At 40.5% G+C, this 15,373-nt stretch overlaps 1 protein-coding gene across 1 annotated transcript in view; it reads left to right on the top strand.

The window, feature by feature from the left end:
* The window catches only part of DNAH8 (dynein axonemal heavy chain 8), a 438,788-nt gene that overhangs the window by 355,945 nt on the left and 67,470 nt on the right, over window positions 1-15,373 (top strand). Inside the window, 3 exon segments of the mRNA XM_056137311.1 lie at window positions 389-510; window positions 4,981-5,099; window positions 6,868-7,070. Of these exon segments, the coding sequence (XP_055993286.1) occupies window positions 389-510; window positions 4,981-5,099; window positions 6,868-7,070 (444 nt within the window).

The following is a 15,373-nucleotide window of genomic DNA, read 5'->3' as shown; positions in this document are numbered from 1 at the left end:
GCAAGTCTGGGCTTCAGTCTCTGAGTCATCTCCCTTGTTCCTAAGAAAGTCAACCTAATAAATATAAAATTGTACATTTTGGACTGTTAAAAAAAAGTACAGTAAACAATCCTACAACTTCAGCTATTTGAGGAAAATTCCTGGCTAGGGAAAAAATGAAAGAAGTTCCTCCCTGTATTTTATAAGATGTTCTAAGCAAACAGAACTCTGAGACATGAAGGAAATGTTACCCCAGAAAAAGATAATTACAAGTTATATAAATATAAAGTAACTAGTTTCCAATTTCCCCATTTTTCCCATAATGTGCTTATCTCAGTTTTATTATAAGAAAATAAATTTCTGGAAATGAAGCCCCACTGACCTGATTCACGGTGACCTCTTTCTGCAGGAGGAGCAGCTCTAGATCTGAAAGCCTGCCCTCCCAAACCTTTTCGCTGGATCCTCGATATGACCTGGTTGAATCTTGTAGAGCTGAGTAAACTACCGCAATTTGCAGAAATTATGAACCAGGTAAGTAAGGTCTGGATGAAAATGCAGACTTGTAGTTAGGGGAGAGAGTAACAGGGCATGTGCTGGAGCCAGGTTACATCACTGCACCTCAGGGCTTCTTGAACACAGTCAGGTGCGTCCTGGAAGCCCCGAGCGCCACCAGGATCCAAGGGATCACCCTGGCACAGCAGGTCGAAGCAACGCCGCCTCCTTAGGCATTAACACTGAGCCGCTGTGTGATTGGTTGAGTGTTGGTGGGATTGGGATCCCTGCGCACCACTTAGGATCCACTCCTGAGAACAGTGCAGATCTGTGAACTCAAATATACTTGGGACTTTTCACTGGGTCCTTGTGACCATTCCTCCACCCCAAGGAAGCCACACAATGGTGTCCTTGGCAGACACCAGGTCTTGTACGGAAGCGTCTGATAAGGACTCAGAAGACAGGTATGTATATAGGTGCAAGTAACCACCTTCCCCCAGTGCAGATCTGGGTCATATATGATGTCTTAAGTGGCTGATAAAAATGGGATACCCCTCTGATGTGAATCTGTAAATGCTTTTACACTTTTACTTTTGCTATGTCAAATAACTTGTACAAATTTGAATTTGAGGATGAAAAATTTTAATTCCTTAAAAAATACATCATTATAATGAAGATGAGTGGTTAAAGCACTTACCTTGCATACAGCAGACCCAGATTTTATTCCCAGATTCACACATGATCCCTTGAGCACCATCCAGAGTAGCCCCTGAGCACAGAGCCAATAGCAAGCCCTGAGCACAGTATTCCCCAGACTCTCACCCAACCCCAGTCCAAAGTGATCCTTCCCTTCCTCTCTTATCAGAGCATTATATTGCTGAGTTTAGTGGTATTTCTGAACCTTAATCAGATGCTTTGCCTCTCCACTCATGATTGGATCAAAGTCAGCTATATGAAGTCACTGGGTTCTATTTGTAGTGCATAGTGAGATTTGCATTGCAGTATAGCCACAGGAAAGAATCATCTCTACAGCTTGTTGTTCTCTTTTGAAATTTATTTATGAGTCTCTGAATCATGTTAATGAGTTTATCCGGCACCAGAGACAATTCATGGGTATAACTGCTAGGCTCCCAGAAGAACAGGGGGATGAGGGTATATCACCCATCTCCGGGTTAGTGCAAGCCTGGAGATTCCAGTCACAAAACCTGCATAACTGAGTTTTTCAACAATTTGTTACCAGAGAAGGCTCATCCAGAGCCTGTGGAGTTCATCTCTGAGCATGGCAGCGATTGGGTTCTGGAGGTTTTCAGCTGCCGGGGCTCTGCTTGGGTGGGTGGTGGGCTCACACCCCCGGGATTCTCCAGATATATCTTTGTCAATTTAACTCTAGAACTTGTGAAAAATCTGGTCACTACTCCTGCTACTCTGTAATGAGTACTTTGCTATAACAATATACATGTAAGGGAAGTTTTATTGACCTCTCTTTACAGATGAAGCTACTAAGGTGCAAAGAGTATAAGAATACTTGACAGGAGGCCTGACAGTTCATAAGTGTCCCTGCTGTCATTGACCTCATGCTCTTTGCCTGCCACTAAGTTCTTTCTCTCCCACTCCTCTGACACTATTGGATAGGTCTAAGTGAAAGGAAGATCATTCTCAGAAAGATTTCTGGGGAGACTCTCAGTTAAGTCTCTCTAAGGGAAGGAAAGAAGATTTGTTACCCAGTTGATTTTGTTTCATAAATGAAAATAAAAATAGTTTCAGCATCCAAAGATATAAGGATTAGACCTTGCTTGCATGTTCTCAACCTGAGTTTGATTCTGGCACCACATGGTTCCCTGAGCTCTGTTGAGTTTGGCCTTGCTGCTTGGTGTAGGCTTGGAAGTTCCCCAGTACTGCCTGGGTTACTCAGGGAGTCCTCAAAAGGCCCTAGCAGCCTCGTGTTCTCAGGCTCCTATATGGACTGCTAGCTTTGTTGACTAGGTATCACCAGGATGGGACATAAGGACTCCAGAAAACTGCTTGGGAGATTGCCCCCTACCACCAAAATTTAAAAAAAATACTTTCCACCAGTCAGCATTTTTGAAAGTTAAAATATTTTCAACCAAAAATTACAGATTGAAAGTAATTTTTAAGTAGTTAAAAATTTACTTTCAGTTAGGTGGAACTGTCCATTTCCTGAAAAGCGGTTTGTGTTAAGGAGGATCAAGAAAAGGTGTGAGTCCACAGAGACTGACCTACATCCAAAAGAACAAAAGCAACTGGTGTTGGCGCGGATGTGGCGAGAAAGCTCCTCCCACCTCCTTCATTGCTGGTGGGAATGCCGACTGTTTCAGCCCTTTTAGAAAACAGTACGGACAATTCTCAAAAATTAGAAATTGAGCTCCCATTTGACCCAGCAATACCACTCCTGGGAATATATCCCAGAGAGCCAAAAACAGTACAGTCAAAGTAACATCTGCACTTGTTTGTACATTGAAGCACTGTTTACAATAGCCAGAATATGGAAAAAACCTGAGTGCCCGAGAACAGATGACTGGTTCTAGAAACTTTGGTACATCTACACAATGGAGTACTATGTAGCTGTTTGGAAAGATGAAGTCATGAAATTTACATACAAGTGGTACTACATGGAAAGTATCATGCTAAGCGAAATGAGTAAGAAAGAGAGGGACAGACATAGAAAGATTGCATTTATCTGGGGAACATAAAGTAACAAAATAGGAGACTAACACCCAAGAATAGCCGAGATAAGTACCAGGAGGTTTACTCCATGGCTTGGAGGCCAGCCGCACACTCTAGGGGTAAAGGCAGCTCAGATAGAGAAGGGAGCACCAAATAAAGGGTGCTTGGAGGATCCTCCCAGAATGGGAGATGCATGCTGAAAGTAGACTATAGACCAAACATGATTGCCACTCAATGCCTCTTGAAAACCTCAGCACCCAAAAGGAGAGAGAGAACAAAAGAGAATGCCCTGCTACAGAGATGGGGTGAGTTGGGGGGATGGGAAGGTTGGGAGGGATACTGGGATCAGTGGTGATGGAGAATGGGCACTGGTGGAGGGATGGGTACTCGATCATTGTATAACTGAAACCCAAGCACAAAAATGTGTAAGTCGACAACTGTACCCCATGGTGTTTCACTAATAAAAATTTAAAAAAAGAAAAAGAAAAGGTGTGAGTGACTGGAAATCGTTCCATTGCCCCTCACATGTGCAGTGCACCCCCATAGCTCTACTGTGGTGGAGTCTGAAAACAGGCTCAACAGCAAAAGGCCAAAAGAAACACCCTCTTATCCCTGGCTTTGTCGACTCTCAGCCCGTGTAAGTGTAGACCTGCAGGGGGCGCTGTAGTCAGGAGCATGCAGTTACAAGCATCTGCAGCAAACCCCAGCCCCACTATAGACAATGGGACAAGATAGTTGGGAACCATTTTAGAAACCCCCTTCCTCCATCTTCCTCACTCAGTGTCCTGAGCATGGACATCAAAGCAGCAAAGTTACAGAGCAACTGCCTCACTCTTGCTTGCTCTCTCCGTCTCTGTCTGCCTGCCTGTTTCCCGCTCCTTCCTTCTGCTTCCCCCCACTCCCAACACACATCCCACATGATAAATAGTTCACGTGGTATGGACTTCGGACAGTTATTTAGCCTTTCTATGCCTCAATAAAAAGCAGGCATAATAGAACTAGGAGTAGAATCCTCCCGTCTGCATTTTTAACTACTTCAATGTATAAGTCTTTTCTAGATGCTATTGGCACTTACCTCTGCCTTGTAAATGTGCTCACCAGTGAAGTGTAAGAGCACTTTGATAGTGCTGAGGGGTGGTGAAAAGCTCACAGTGTTTCACTTTAGAAGTTTGTGAAAACAGTGCTTGGGCTTTGGGAACACCTTTTAATACCCAGAAGACCTGCCGTTTAATCCCTGTTTCTGAAAGAACAGCTGTTTGAGACCAGCTTGTGGAGGCTCTCAAAAGTTCTGGGCCAGGGCATCTCCAGAAAAATAACAGTTTTGATTTTGTCATTTAGGAGTTTGGATATAGGAGTGCTTTATGTCAGTGGCTCCCAGGCAAGGGCCACTTTGGGCGACACCCCAAGAGTGTATAACAGTGTCTGGAGTTCCTTTTGGATGACCCTGATATTCTGAGGGGTCCAACTCTCATGAAGTGGGCAGAGGGCAGGGATGCTGCCCAACACCACCATGCACTCCCATGGTCCTCGAAATAAAGTGAGCCTGCAAACCACACTCTGATTTTTCCGGACCAACAATTCTGTATAATTGATACAGGATCCTAATTTCAGTGAATAATGTAGAAGAGTAAAGGAAAGCTGAAAGGGAATAGTAATATCCACATTATTTGAGTCACTGATTCTGAAGAGAAATGCAAACTGTGTGGTTATGTCTGAAAATTTATCTGCCAATAAATACTGACCCTCAAAGGTTACTCAGAACCTAATCTGATGTGTTCAGCTTTATCTTCTTGGTTTGCTAATTGGCTTTTTTTTTTCTTCTAGATATCTCGTAATGAGAAGGGATGGAAAATCTGGTTTGATAAAGATGCACCAGAGGAGGAAATTATCCCCGATGGATATAATGACTCACTAGATACCTGTCACAAGCTTTTACTTATCAGGTGGGAATATGTATTATCAGGTCTAGATGATCACTCATTGTATTTTTAAATTACAGCTCTTACCTCAATGAGTTTTTTTCACTGAGTCCCAGAAGTTATTGTAAAAATTGTATGTGTTTCAAAATTGCAGTTCGGGCCAAAATAATTTATTCCTTGTCAAGCAAACCAAAAGGGAAATTATGGAAGAGAATGGTATATTTTGACAATGAATTAATGGCAGTGCTTTTAGCAAAAAGAAAGAAGAAAAATGTGCTTTCATTACTAACTTTATTTATCATTTTCTTTTGAGTGAATCATTTATTGTTGAATTTGCTTCTCAAGTAGATCTCAGAAAGTTACAAGGCAATTAGTTTATGTACTGAAACTCAATTTTATCTGAGAAAAGCAGGGCTGTTGCACTATCAAAATATATAGATGCTATTAAAATGAAGCAAAAGTTTGAAACTGATATGAAGAAAGAACATTCTTTTCACTTTTCGTGTTTCTTAATATCTCAGTTTAAAGAAATCTCTCACTTCATCCTTCTCTCTTTTCTCCCTCTATGTATATGTGGTTGGTGGACTAGGTAGAAGAGTGAAGTTGGAAGAAGAGGCGTAACATAGATCTGTAGGGTCATGTTGGAGCAGTTGTGTCATTCCTAATTAAGTCAACATAACTGAGTCAACACTTCTAAGAAACAGTTGTATGTATGCTGGATGTTGTCACACTTTGATTTTTTTTGTTTGTTCTGGTTCACACCTCGAGACTCTCAGGAGACACTCCTGGTTCTTGAAATTACCTCCGCAAGTGCTCATAGACCCATGGGGTATGCTGGGGATCAAGCCTCAGTTGGCTCCTCACTTGACTTCATGTTAGGCAAGAGCCCTACCTGCTGTTTTCTCTCCCCAGCTATAATAGTCACTGAGACCGATCAGTCACGGTAACCATGTGGTCTGCACAGCATGCAAGGAGAAGCTTTTTTGGAATGGGCATTTATCCCTTACCCTTAAAAATAAATCTATGTCACGTGAATAGAGTAATTCACTAACAATTAGGAATCTATAGAACTTGTGATCAAAAATAGCAAATAGCAAAATGACATTTTCTCTGTGTATTGCTGTGTGCAGAAACTGCTACAACAGAGGCTACATCAATACTAAGTGAAATGTTGATAATCAACCTACTGTTGACACCTTGATCCTCCTCTTAAAAAGGGAAGAGATTTAGAGAGGGTGGTGGGTTGACCCAGACCCCACCATGTACTGGAACTCTCTCAGGACACCTCCCTTTGGGCCGTGATTGATTTCCTGGTGCTCTAGAACAGGGTCTGACATGTAGTTGGTACTCAACAAATAATTTTTAAAAGAATGAATGTGAATATGTGAATGTGCTGCTGTATTAGTTTGAATGTTCTTACCTGAAGTTTTATCAATCAATTACTAGGGGTAATAGCAAATAAAACACATTGGTGTTATTTCTTTAAAATAATTAAAGCTCTGGAACGAGACATTTCAATCAGCTGGCTTCTAAGATTCCATCCAGAAAAAAAAAAAAATAGAACTGGCTCTAAACTACTCTTCGCCAGGAACCAAGAGCACGTGATTAAATTTGCACTCATCAGGAATAGAAAATAGAAAACCTTTGTAAGAGGGATACTTCTTACAGACATCTGTATTCAGAGCATTTGCTTTTGTCTTCTTTCTTATGTGTTCTTGACGTGTTAAGAATTAGATAGGATGAAAAATGAACACACTGATTTTTTTCTCATCTAACTTGTATACATATGTAGGTCTTGGTGCCCAGACCGTACCGTTTTTCAGGCAAGAAAGTATATTGCAGATTCTTTAGAAGAGAAGTACACAGAACCAGTTATCTTAAATCTGGAGAAAACTTGGGAGGAAAGTGATACACGAACACCTCTGATATGTTTCCTGTCCATGGGGTCTGATCCCACCATTCAAATCGATGCATTAGCCAAGAAATTGAAGCTGGGTATGTATAAAAGAAATTTAGCAAAACCTCCATATTTTTGCCTTTCATAGTTTCATACCTTATTATGATAAATATAACTAGATGACTAAGACAGAAAAAGTGCATTTATTTCTCTTTCCTTCCTTTCAGATCTCTTAAAGCAAGGGTGTATCTCATAGATATTTTGTGCAGAGGGGAATAAGCTCATCTACTTTGTGCAGTTTTTTAGAAATAAGTAGATGAGCATACATGGATAACAGATAAGCGAGAATAAATGTTCAGAAGCAAATTTTATTTCCATGTCTATGTAAAATGGCAAGTCTATTTTGTCAAAAATTGAAAATTTATAACCCTTATTGTAATGCCTAGTAATTGGTGATTCATCCTTTTGTTCACCACTTCCTGTACACAGTGTGCTATATTTAGAGAGTACAGAAATAGACGCAACAAATTTGGTAAAGATGGCATGTAAACACACAATTGAGATGATATGACCAGATAGTTATGTAGATAATACACCTGAGTGCAAGAATCAGATTTAGACTGCATCGGGTAAAGGAGAAGGCGTCACACTGAAGATATTTTGAGTAGAATTTAAAGAAAAATAGATTGAGGTCGGAGCAATAGGACAGTGGGTAAGGAGTTTGTCTTGCACGAGGCAGACCCGGGTTCAATCCCTGGCATCCCATATGGTCCCCCAAGCACTGCCAGGAATAATTCTTGAGTGCAGAGCCAGTAGTAACCCCTGAGCATAGCTGTGTGACCCAAAAAAGCAAAGAAAAATAGAAAAATAGATTAAAATTACTATTTGAGTTGACAGGAGATAGAAGAAAATTTTTTCAGGGGCAATTATTATAAGCAGTTAAGATGTGAGAACAGTGACGACTTAGTGGTACTAAATGGTAAGGACCAGACTCTGGAGAGTCTTGCAAAGGGCCAACTTGTCTTGCAAGGGGCCAACTCTGGTTTGATCCCTAGCACTGTACATGGTTCCTTGAGCACTGCTGGGAATGACCCCTGTGAGTAGAGCCAGGAGGAGGCACTGTGCACCGCCAGGTGTGCCCCTTCAGGTAAAATAAAGATCAGGGACCTGCATGACAAAGAGCACATCTTAGTAGAATTGGACCATATTCTTATAGGGTGGCTGTTTAGAGAAGGGCTGTTTATCCATCCTCCTATTCTGAAAATCCGAGACTATTGACATTAACTCAGTGGGATCTTCCTGGATTATTTCATTCATATCTCTATAACTATCATAAAAAGTGATCATGAATCAGTAAGCTACCTTGTAAAACTTTCACTGAGCTTATTATATATATATATATTTTTACTAGCATAAACGTGATATAAAATGGATTCAGTCATCTCCACTTATTTGCAATATGTCCCTCACAACGAGTTACCATAAGCCATTAATTGAGGTCTCTGCTCTCCACTCTTTTCTCATATTGATTCCATGTTATAAATTGGATCTGGGTTCAATGAATCACTTTCATTTCTCTGAACATTATTATAAATGCAAAGGGTTCTGTGGTTCTATTGGTAATTGCTTCTGGTTGATTCTCATTAACTAGAAAGCAGACAGTTCTGCTCTGGTATTTGCTACAACATGCCACTCACATGTGTTGGTTTTAAAAGTGTTACCTCGGAGAGCCCGGCAAGCTACCGAGAGTATTCGATACGCCAGACACAGTAACAACAAAGTCTCCAATGGAGACGTTACTGGGCCCGCTCGAGCAAATCAACGATCAACGGGAGGACCTTTACTTTACTTTACTTACTTACCTCATAGCAAGAACTATGTTAGAGGGCTTAGAAAGAGGATATTTTCTTAGGAAGGGATAATTTTTCTGGATAGATAAGAGTATTGCACTAAATTTCCATGTCATTTAGTACCTCAAAATTGCTGCTGGGTATATAACTCAAAGGGCTTACTCAGGTTTCACCCCCCACCCCTCAGTACAAAATGGTCTCCCAAGCACTATTGGGAAGAGACACCAGAGCTCCAACAAGAGTAGCATCCAAGCAACACTGGGTGTGGGCCAATCTTGAAATCCAATGGCTTTATGAGACAGCTGCAGGATGTTGCTGTCAACATCTAGAGATATGGACGGAGAGCTCAAAAATGAGAGATAGGATTCCAAACTTCTCCAGGGCTTCCAAATCCCACTCAGTGGTCTGGATTTTTCATCCCTTCTCTCTTCCTTTATTTGATGAACACTTGCTGACAGTTATTTCAGGGATGAGAATAAATTCTTTAAGTGTTTTTAGGAAAAGGAGATGGAAATTTCCTCACTACAGGTTATGACTAGTGCCTGCCACACTCTATGGGGAGCAACATAGAGCAGATGACCTCTGTCCAGAAGCCCTGCGTGTCTAGACGAGGTGGTGGAATGAGAGCATGTAGCAGAGAACCTTATTTGAATTCTAGCTGAGTGAGAATTCACCAAGGAAAGAGAAGTTTTAAAATAAACCCCAAAGCAAATGAAATAAGCAAGCAAACAGCAAGCCAGATATACAAAGATGGGAATAAGGAAATGAATATGGCCACATTTAGAGAGAAAAAATTGATTACCTAACACCATGTACCAAAGTAAGATAAAAATGAATTAAAGACCTCAACATTAGACCGGAATCCATAAGGTACATTGAAGACAAAGTTGGCTAAACCTTCCATGACATTGAAGTTAATGGTATCTTCAAAGATGACACACCACTGGTCAAGCAAGTGAAAACAAATGAAACTATCTTAAACTAAGAAGCTTCTGCACCTCAAAAGAAACAATGACCAAAATACAAAGAAAATCTACAGAATGGGAAAGGATATTCACCCAATACCCGTCTGACAAAGGGATTGATATCAAGGATACACAAATCACTGGTTGAACTCTACAAGAAGAAAACATCCAACCCCATCAAAAAATGGGGCGATGAAATGAACAGAAAATTTCTCAAAGAAGAAATCTGAATGGCAAAAAGGCACATGAGAAAATGCTCTACATCACTAATCATCAGGGAGATACAGATCAAAAAATGAGATATCATTTCACACCACAGAGACTGGCCCACAATCAAAAGAACAAAAGCAACCAGTGTTGGCGCGGATGTGGAGATAAAGGAACTCTCTTTTGCTGCTGGTGGGAATGCCGACTGGTTCAGCCCTTTTGGAAAACAGTATGGACGATTCTCAAAAACTTAGAACTTGAGCTCCCATTTGACCCAGCAATACCACTCCTGGGAATATATCCTGGAGAGGCAAAAAAGTTCAGCTGAAATGATATCTGCACTTCTATGTTCATTGTTGCACTGTTCACAATAGCCAAAATTTGGAAAAAACCCAAGTGCCCCAGAACAGATAATCAGTTAAAGAAATGTTGGTAAATCTACACACTGGAATACTATGCAGCTGTTAGAAATGATGAAGTCGTGAAATTTACATACAAGTGGTTCTACATGGAAAGTATCATGCTAAGTGAAAATGCCCCCAGAGAGGGACAGACATAGAAAGACTGCACTCATCTGGGGAATATAGAGTAACAGAATGTGAGTCGAATACCCAAGAATAGTTAAGATAAATACCAGGAGGTCTGCTCCAGGGCTTGGAAGCTGGCAGCACATGCTGGGGTAAAAGGCAACTCAGATAGAGAAGGGAACACCAAATAAAGGATGTTTGGAGGATTCGCTTGGGATGCGAGATGCATGCTGAATGTAGACTATAGACCAAACTCTCCATGCCTCTATTGCAAATGACTCTTTCCTGAAGGAAAAAGTGAGCAAAAGGAAATTCCCTGCTACAGAGGCTGGATGGAGTAGGAGAGATGGGTTGTGGGGGTGGGAGAGCTACTAGGATCATTGGTTGTGGAGAATGGGTAGAGGGATGGGTACTTGATCATTGTATAACTAAAACCCAAGCACGTAAGTTTGTGAGTCTACAACTGTACTTCATGGTGTTTCACTAATAAAAAAAAATCACAACTTTACAAGAAAAACTTTGTCAGGCAAGGTAGAGAAACCTGAATACTCCTGTAGTCAGGATGGGGGAATTAGAAATTTTAAGTTTGTTACTTTGAATAAATTTTAAAGACTATAAAACCAAGTACTCAGAAGCATATGCAGCCGCAGGACCTCTTATTGTCTAGTTCTTGCTCTCTGAGAACCCAGCAGACTACTGAGAGTCTTCTGCCCGCATGGCAGAGTCTGGCAAGCTCCCTGTGGCGTATTTGATATGCCAAACCCCACTAACAATGATGGGTCTCCTTCCCCTGACCCTTAAAGAGCCTCCAATGTGGCACTTGCTAAAATCTCAGGGCTAGGACAAATGGAGACATTACTGGTGCCTGCTCGAGAAAATCGATGAACAACGGGATGACAGTGATACAGTGAAATTTATTACTTTAACATTGCATCCTTGCTTCCCGTTATTCTAAATACCACATATAAGATATATATATACATACATATGTGTATATATGTATACATATACATATATCATCCTGTGTTTATCTTCTTCTTCAGGCTAACTTCATTTAGCATGATGTCTTCCATTTCCATGCATGTTGCAATGAATTGCATGATTTCATCATGCCATACAGCTGTGTGGCATTCCATTTTGTCCAGATCAACCCTGCCCCAGAGCATAAGAAAGAAAAGGAAAGAAAGAATGGATGGGAGAGGGAGGAGTGACAAGATGAGAGCCAATGAAGACTAGTTCAGAGGAGTCAGTTACAAAGGGGGTGTTAAGGGATGATAGAGCCAAATATCCAAACCACAGAATCAACAACACTGAAATCTAGAGACCCAAGCTTGAAAAACTGAACTCAGAGAGGTGCCTGTCAGGAGGTCAGGCTGAGGGGATACGGGAGGGAGCCTAGGAGCATTTGTGGAAGGAAGCTGACATTGGCGCTGGGATCATTGTTGCAATATTGTAGTCTAAAACTCAGCTATGAGTAACTTTGTAAATCATGGTGCTTTAATAAAAAAAATTTTAATTCCAGTAGAGGCACGGTTAAATAAAAATTCAATCATGAGCAACTTTGTAACTGTGTATCTCATGGTGATTCAATAAAAATAAATAAATGAATAAATAAATGACATATTTTAAAAATACCTTTCACATACTCTATAGTTCATCTCAACATAGGAAAGGAGGCTACATTTTCATCTTTATTTTCATCTTTATTTTAAGGGCATGGCTTTATTCTGATATTAAAAAACAATCCCAAAAAGTAACACAAAAGAAAAAAAACCAGCAGGTGGGGATATTGCTCAAAAGAAAACATGTAAGAGGACCTAAACTGATCCCCGATACTCCCCCCACACACATACACACATCCAGAAATAAAACCACAGTCGGATTCTAATTTCAATATAGATGTCAGAATCTTAAGTAAACTGCAAGAAAAAACTTCCAAGTAGTAGCTTGGGGACTGAGGACAGCATAATGTGTGAGGTGTCTTGCACATGCACAACCTGAATGCAATCCCCTGAGCTCTGCCAAAAATGATCCCTGAGTGCAAACCAAAAAATAACGTTCAAAAATATATATTATTATCATGCCTTGACCAAGAAGGATGCTTGGTGAAGATGAATATAAGATTGGTAGGGAATTAAGGATCTCATCACAACAATAACTAAGCTGAAATGCACATTATGGTAATCCAACATTTGTATTTGGCTTTTAAAAGTTGAGATAGAAAATATTTTATTAATATGACAGTAAATATGAATTTCAAATATCAGCATTGTACTTCTTGGTAGAGACGTGCATTTCCACTGGGAACAAGATCAAGATGTTGTATCACCACTGTTGTTTGGGTATTGCTGGAGAAGACAGAGTAAACACATTGCAAGTATCATAAATAAAAGATAGAACTACTGAAAGAAGCAACCAAAAAGTGGCGTTATACTCGGACAGTGCAATCATCTAAGAAATAAATGAACCACCTGAAAAACTACTAGCTTTTATAAGGTATTTCAATAAGGCAGCTGGTCACACAATAAATAATAATAATAAATCAATGGAGCACTCTTGGAAAATAAAATGTAAAATCCCATTTGTTCTAGAAATGAAAATAAAACAAGAATAATTTTTAATACTTATTAGAAGAAAATGATAAAACTTTCCTAGAAGCATAAAAGTAGAATAGAATAAATGGAGAGTTAAATCACACTTCAGTATCAAGATGCAATATTATAAAGATGTCGATAGTTTCTAAATGAATCTATAAATTGAATGCAAACCCAATTGAAATTGTCGCTGTATTTTTTTCTTATTGGATAGCAGAGGTATCTTTGATCACTACAATAAATGGACAAGAATAGCCAAGAAGTCTGGAAAGGGAAAAAGAATAATGTAGAACCAGCCCCATCAGATTTTAAGAACTATCAAGTGACAATAATTTATTCCATCGGGAGTTGCCACCAAGTAGATAAACAGATCAATAGAACCAAATTGGACTCTAGAATATAAAATAGCTTAGACTATGATAAAATCCACACTTCACATCAATGGAGGAAAAATAGATTAGTCAATAAACAGTGTTGGGGTAGTAGGCTCACTTCAGAAGGAAGTAAAAATTCTACTTCATCCGAAATGCCAAAGTAATTTGAGGTTGCTTAAAGTTTTAAATGGTTTAAAGTAGAAGAAGGGGAAAGCTGAGGGGGAGGGGAAAGGGGAGGAGAGGGAGGAAGGGAGGAGGAGGGGGAGGATGATGATCCCCTCAAACTCTTCCGATGTGACTGGGGGTTCGCAGCACTGCAGGGCCTAAGCAGCTGCACATCCTGGGGCCCCAGCTTTGAATATAAGACCCAGTTGTCTGGGAGTGACTTCAGACCCTAAGCATCAGTTGGAAACACACCTCAAAAGAATGCACTGAATGTATTATTCAGTTGGCTAAGACTTTCTGGTTGATGGTACAGGAGTCCATAACCAGTGAGATAAGATAAATAAAATTTATTTATTTTATTTTATTATTTTATGCATTTATAAATACATAAAATAATGATGGGTATTGAACCCAGGTCGACCATGTGCACTGCCTGCAGTTCTCTGGTCCCAATAGTGTTTAACAAAAGTAAAATGCTCACAACATAGAAGTAGAAATATAAAATAATATGTATGAGTGTATATATGCATATGACTTCTGTATATATATGTAGCACTGTCCTCCTATTGTTCATCAATTTGCTCAAGTGGGCCCAGTAATGTCTCCATTGTGAGATTTGTTGTTACTGTGTTTGGCATATTGAATACGACACGGGTAGCTTGCCAGGATTTGCCATGTGGGCAAGATACTCTCGGTAGCTTGCTGGGCTCTCCAAGAGGGGCGGAGGAATCAAACTCGGGTCAGCCAGGTTGGCTGCGTGCAAGGCAAATGCCCTACCTGCTGTATATATATGTAAACTTTTTAATATACATAAGTCTATAACCTCTTACTTAAGACCCTTGAAACCATGCAGTTTCAGAAATCAGACCTCTGAAGTAACTCATGTCCATTCAGGTTATTTTTTCCACCAAAGAGATTTCATGGAAAAAAATTTTTTAGACCATTTTGAATTTTGAAACGAGGGCAATTGACTGTGGCATTGCGCATGTTAAAAAGATTGAAATGAAGATCTCTAGGAAGGAATATTGATGATCTTCATTTTTTTTCTGTATACTTTTCTACTTTTCCAAGACTTTCATCCTGACATGTATTATTTAATTAGAAATAAAAAACTTACTTTGTAAAAGAGGAAAAAGTGGATGAGGGTTTCTTTTTCATCATATCTCTGCCAACAGAGATTTTTCCCAGTATTTTTTGATACTTGGAGGGGACCAGATTGGGTTTCCCTCCCTGCCCTGAGCAGAGCCCCAGCAGCCACAGACCTCCAGAACCCAGCCACAGCCATGATCAAGGCCACTCTCCACATGCTCAGACGAGCCTCACGCATGAAGGAACCAGCAGAGGAACCCAGGTGCGCGGGTCCTGGGGCTGAGATCTCCAAACCTGCTCAGATCGGGACCGGGCCTCCTCCACCCAGATCCCCCATTTTCCAGTAGCTAGGCAGTCAGATCTACAAACTGCCCCCTGCGCCATGAAATCCCATCAGTGGCCAAGATCCAGAGACTATAAAACAAAGCTCCCGAAAGTGCGTGGCCGCACATGCAACCGTGCAACCTATTATAGTCTAGTTCTCCTTCTTGGAGAACCTGGCAAGGTACTGAGAGTACCCTGCCCACAAAGCAAAGCCTGGCAAACTCCTGTGGCATATTCAATATGTCAAAAATAGTAACAATGATGTATCTCATTCCCCTGACCCTAAAAGAACCTCCAATGTGGCAC

Source organism: Sorex fumeus, unplaced genomic scaffold (genome assembly GCF_029834395.1).
Source record: "Sorex fumeus unplaced genomic scaffold, SorFum_2.1 ptg000123l, whole genome shotgun sequence".
Lineage (NCBI taxonomy): Eukaryota > Metazoa > Chordata > Mammalia > Eulipotyphla > Soricidae > Sorex > Sorex fumeus.
This window is presented reverse-complemented; position numbering and strand designations above follow the sequence as displayed.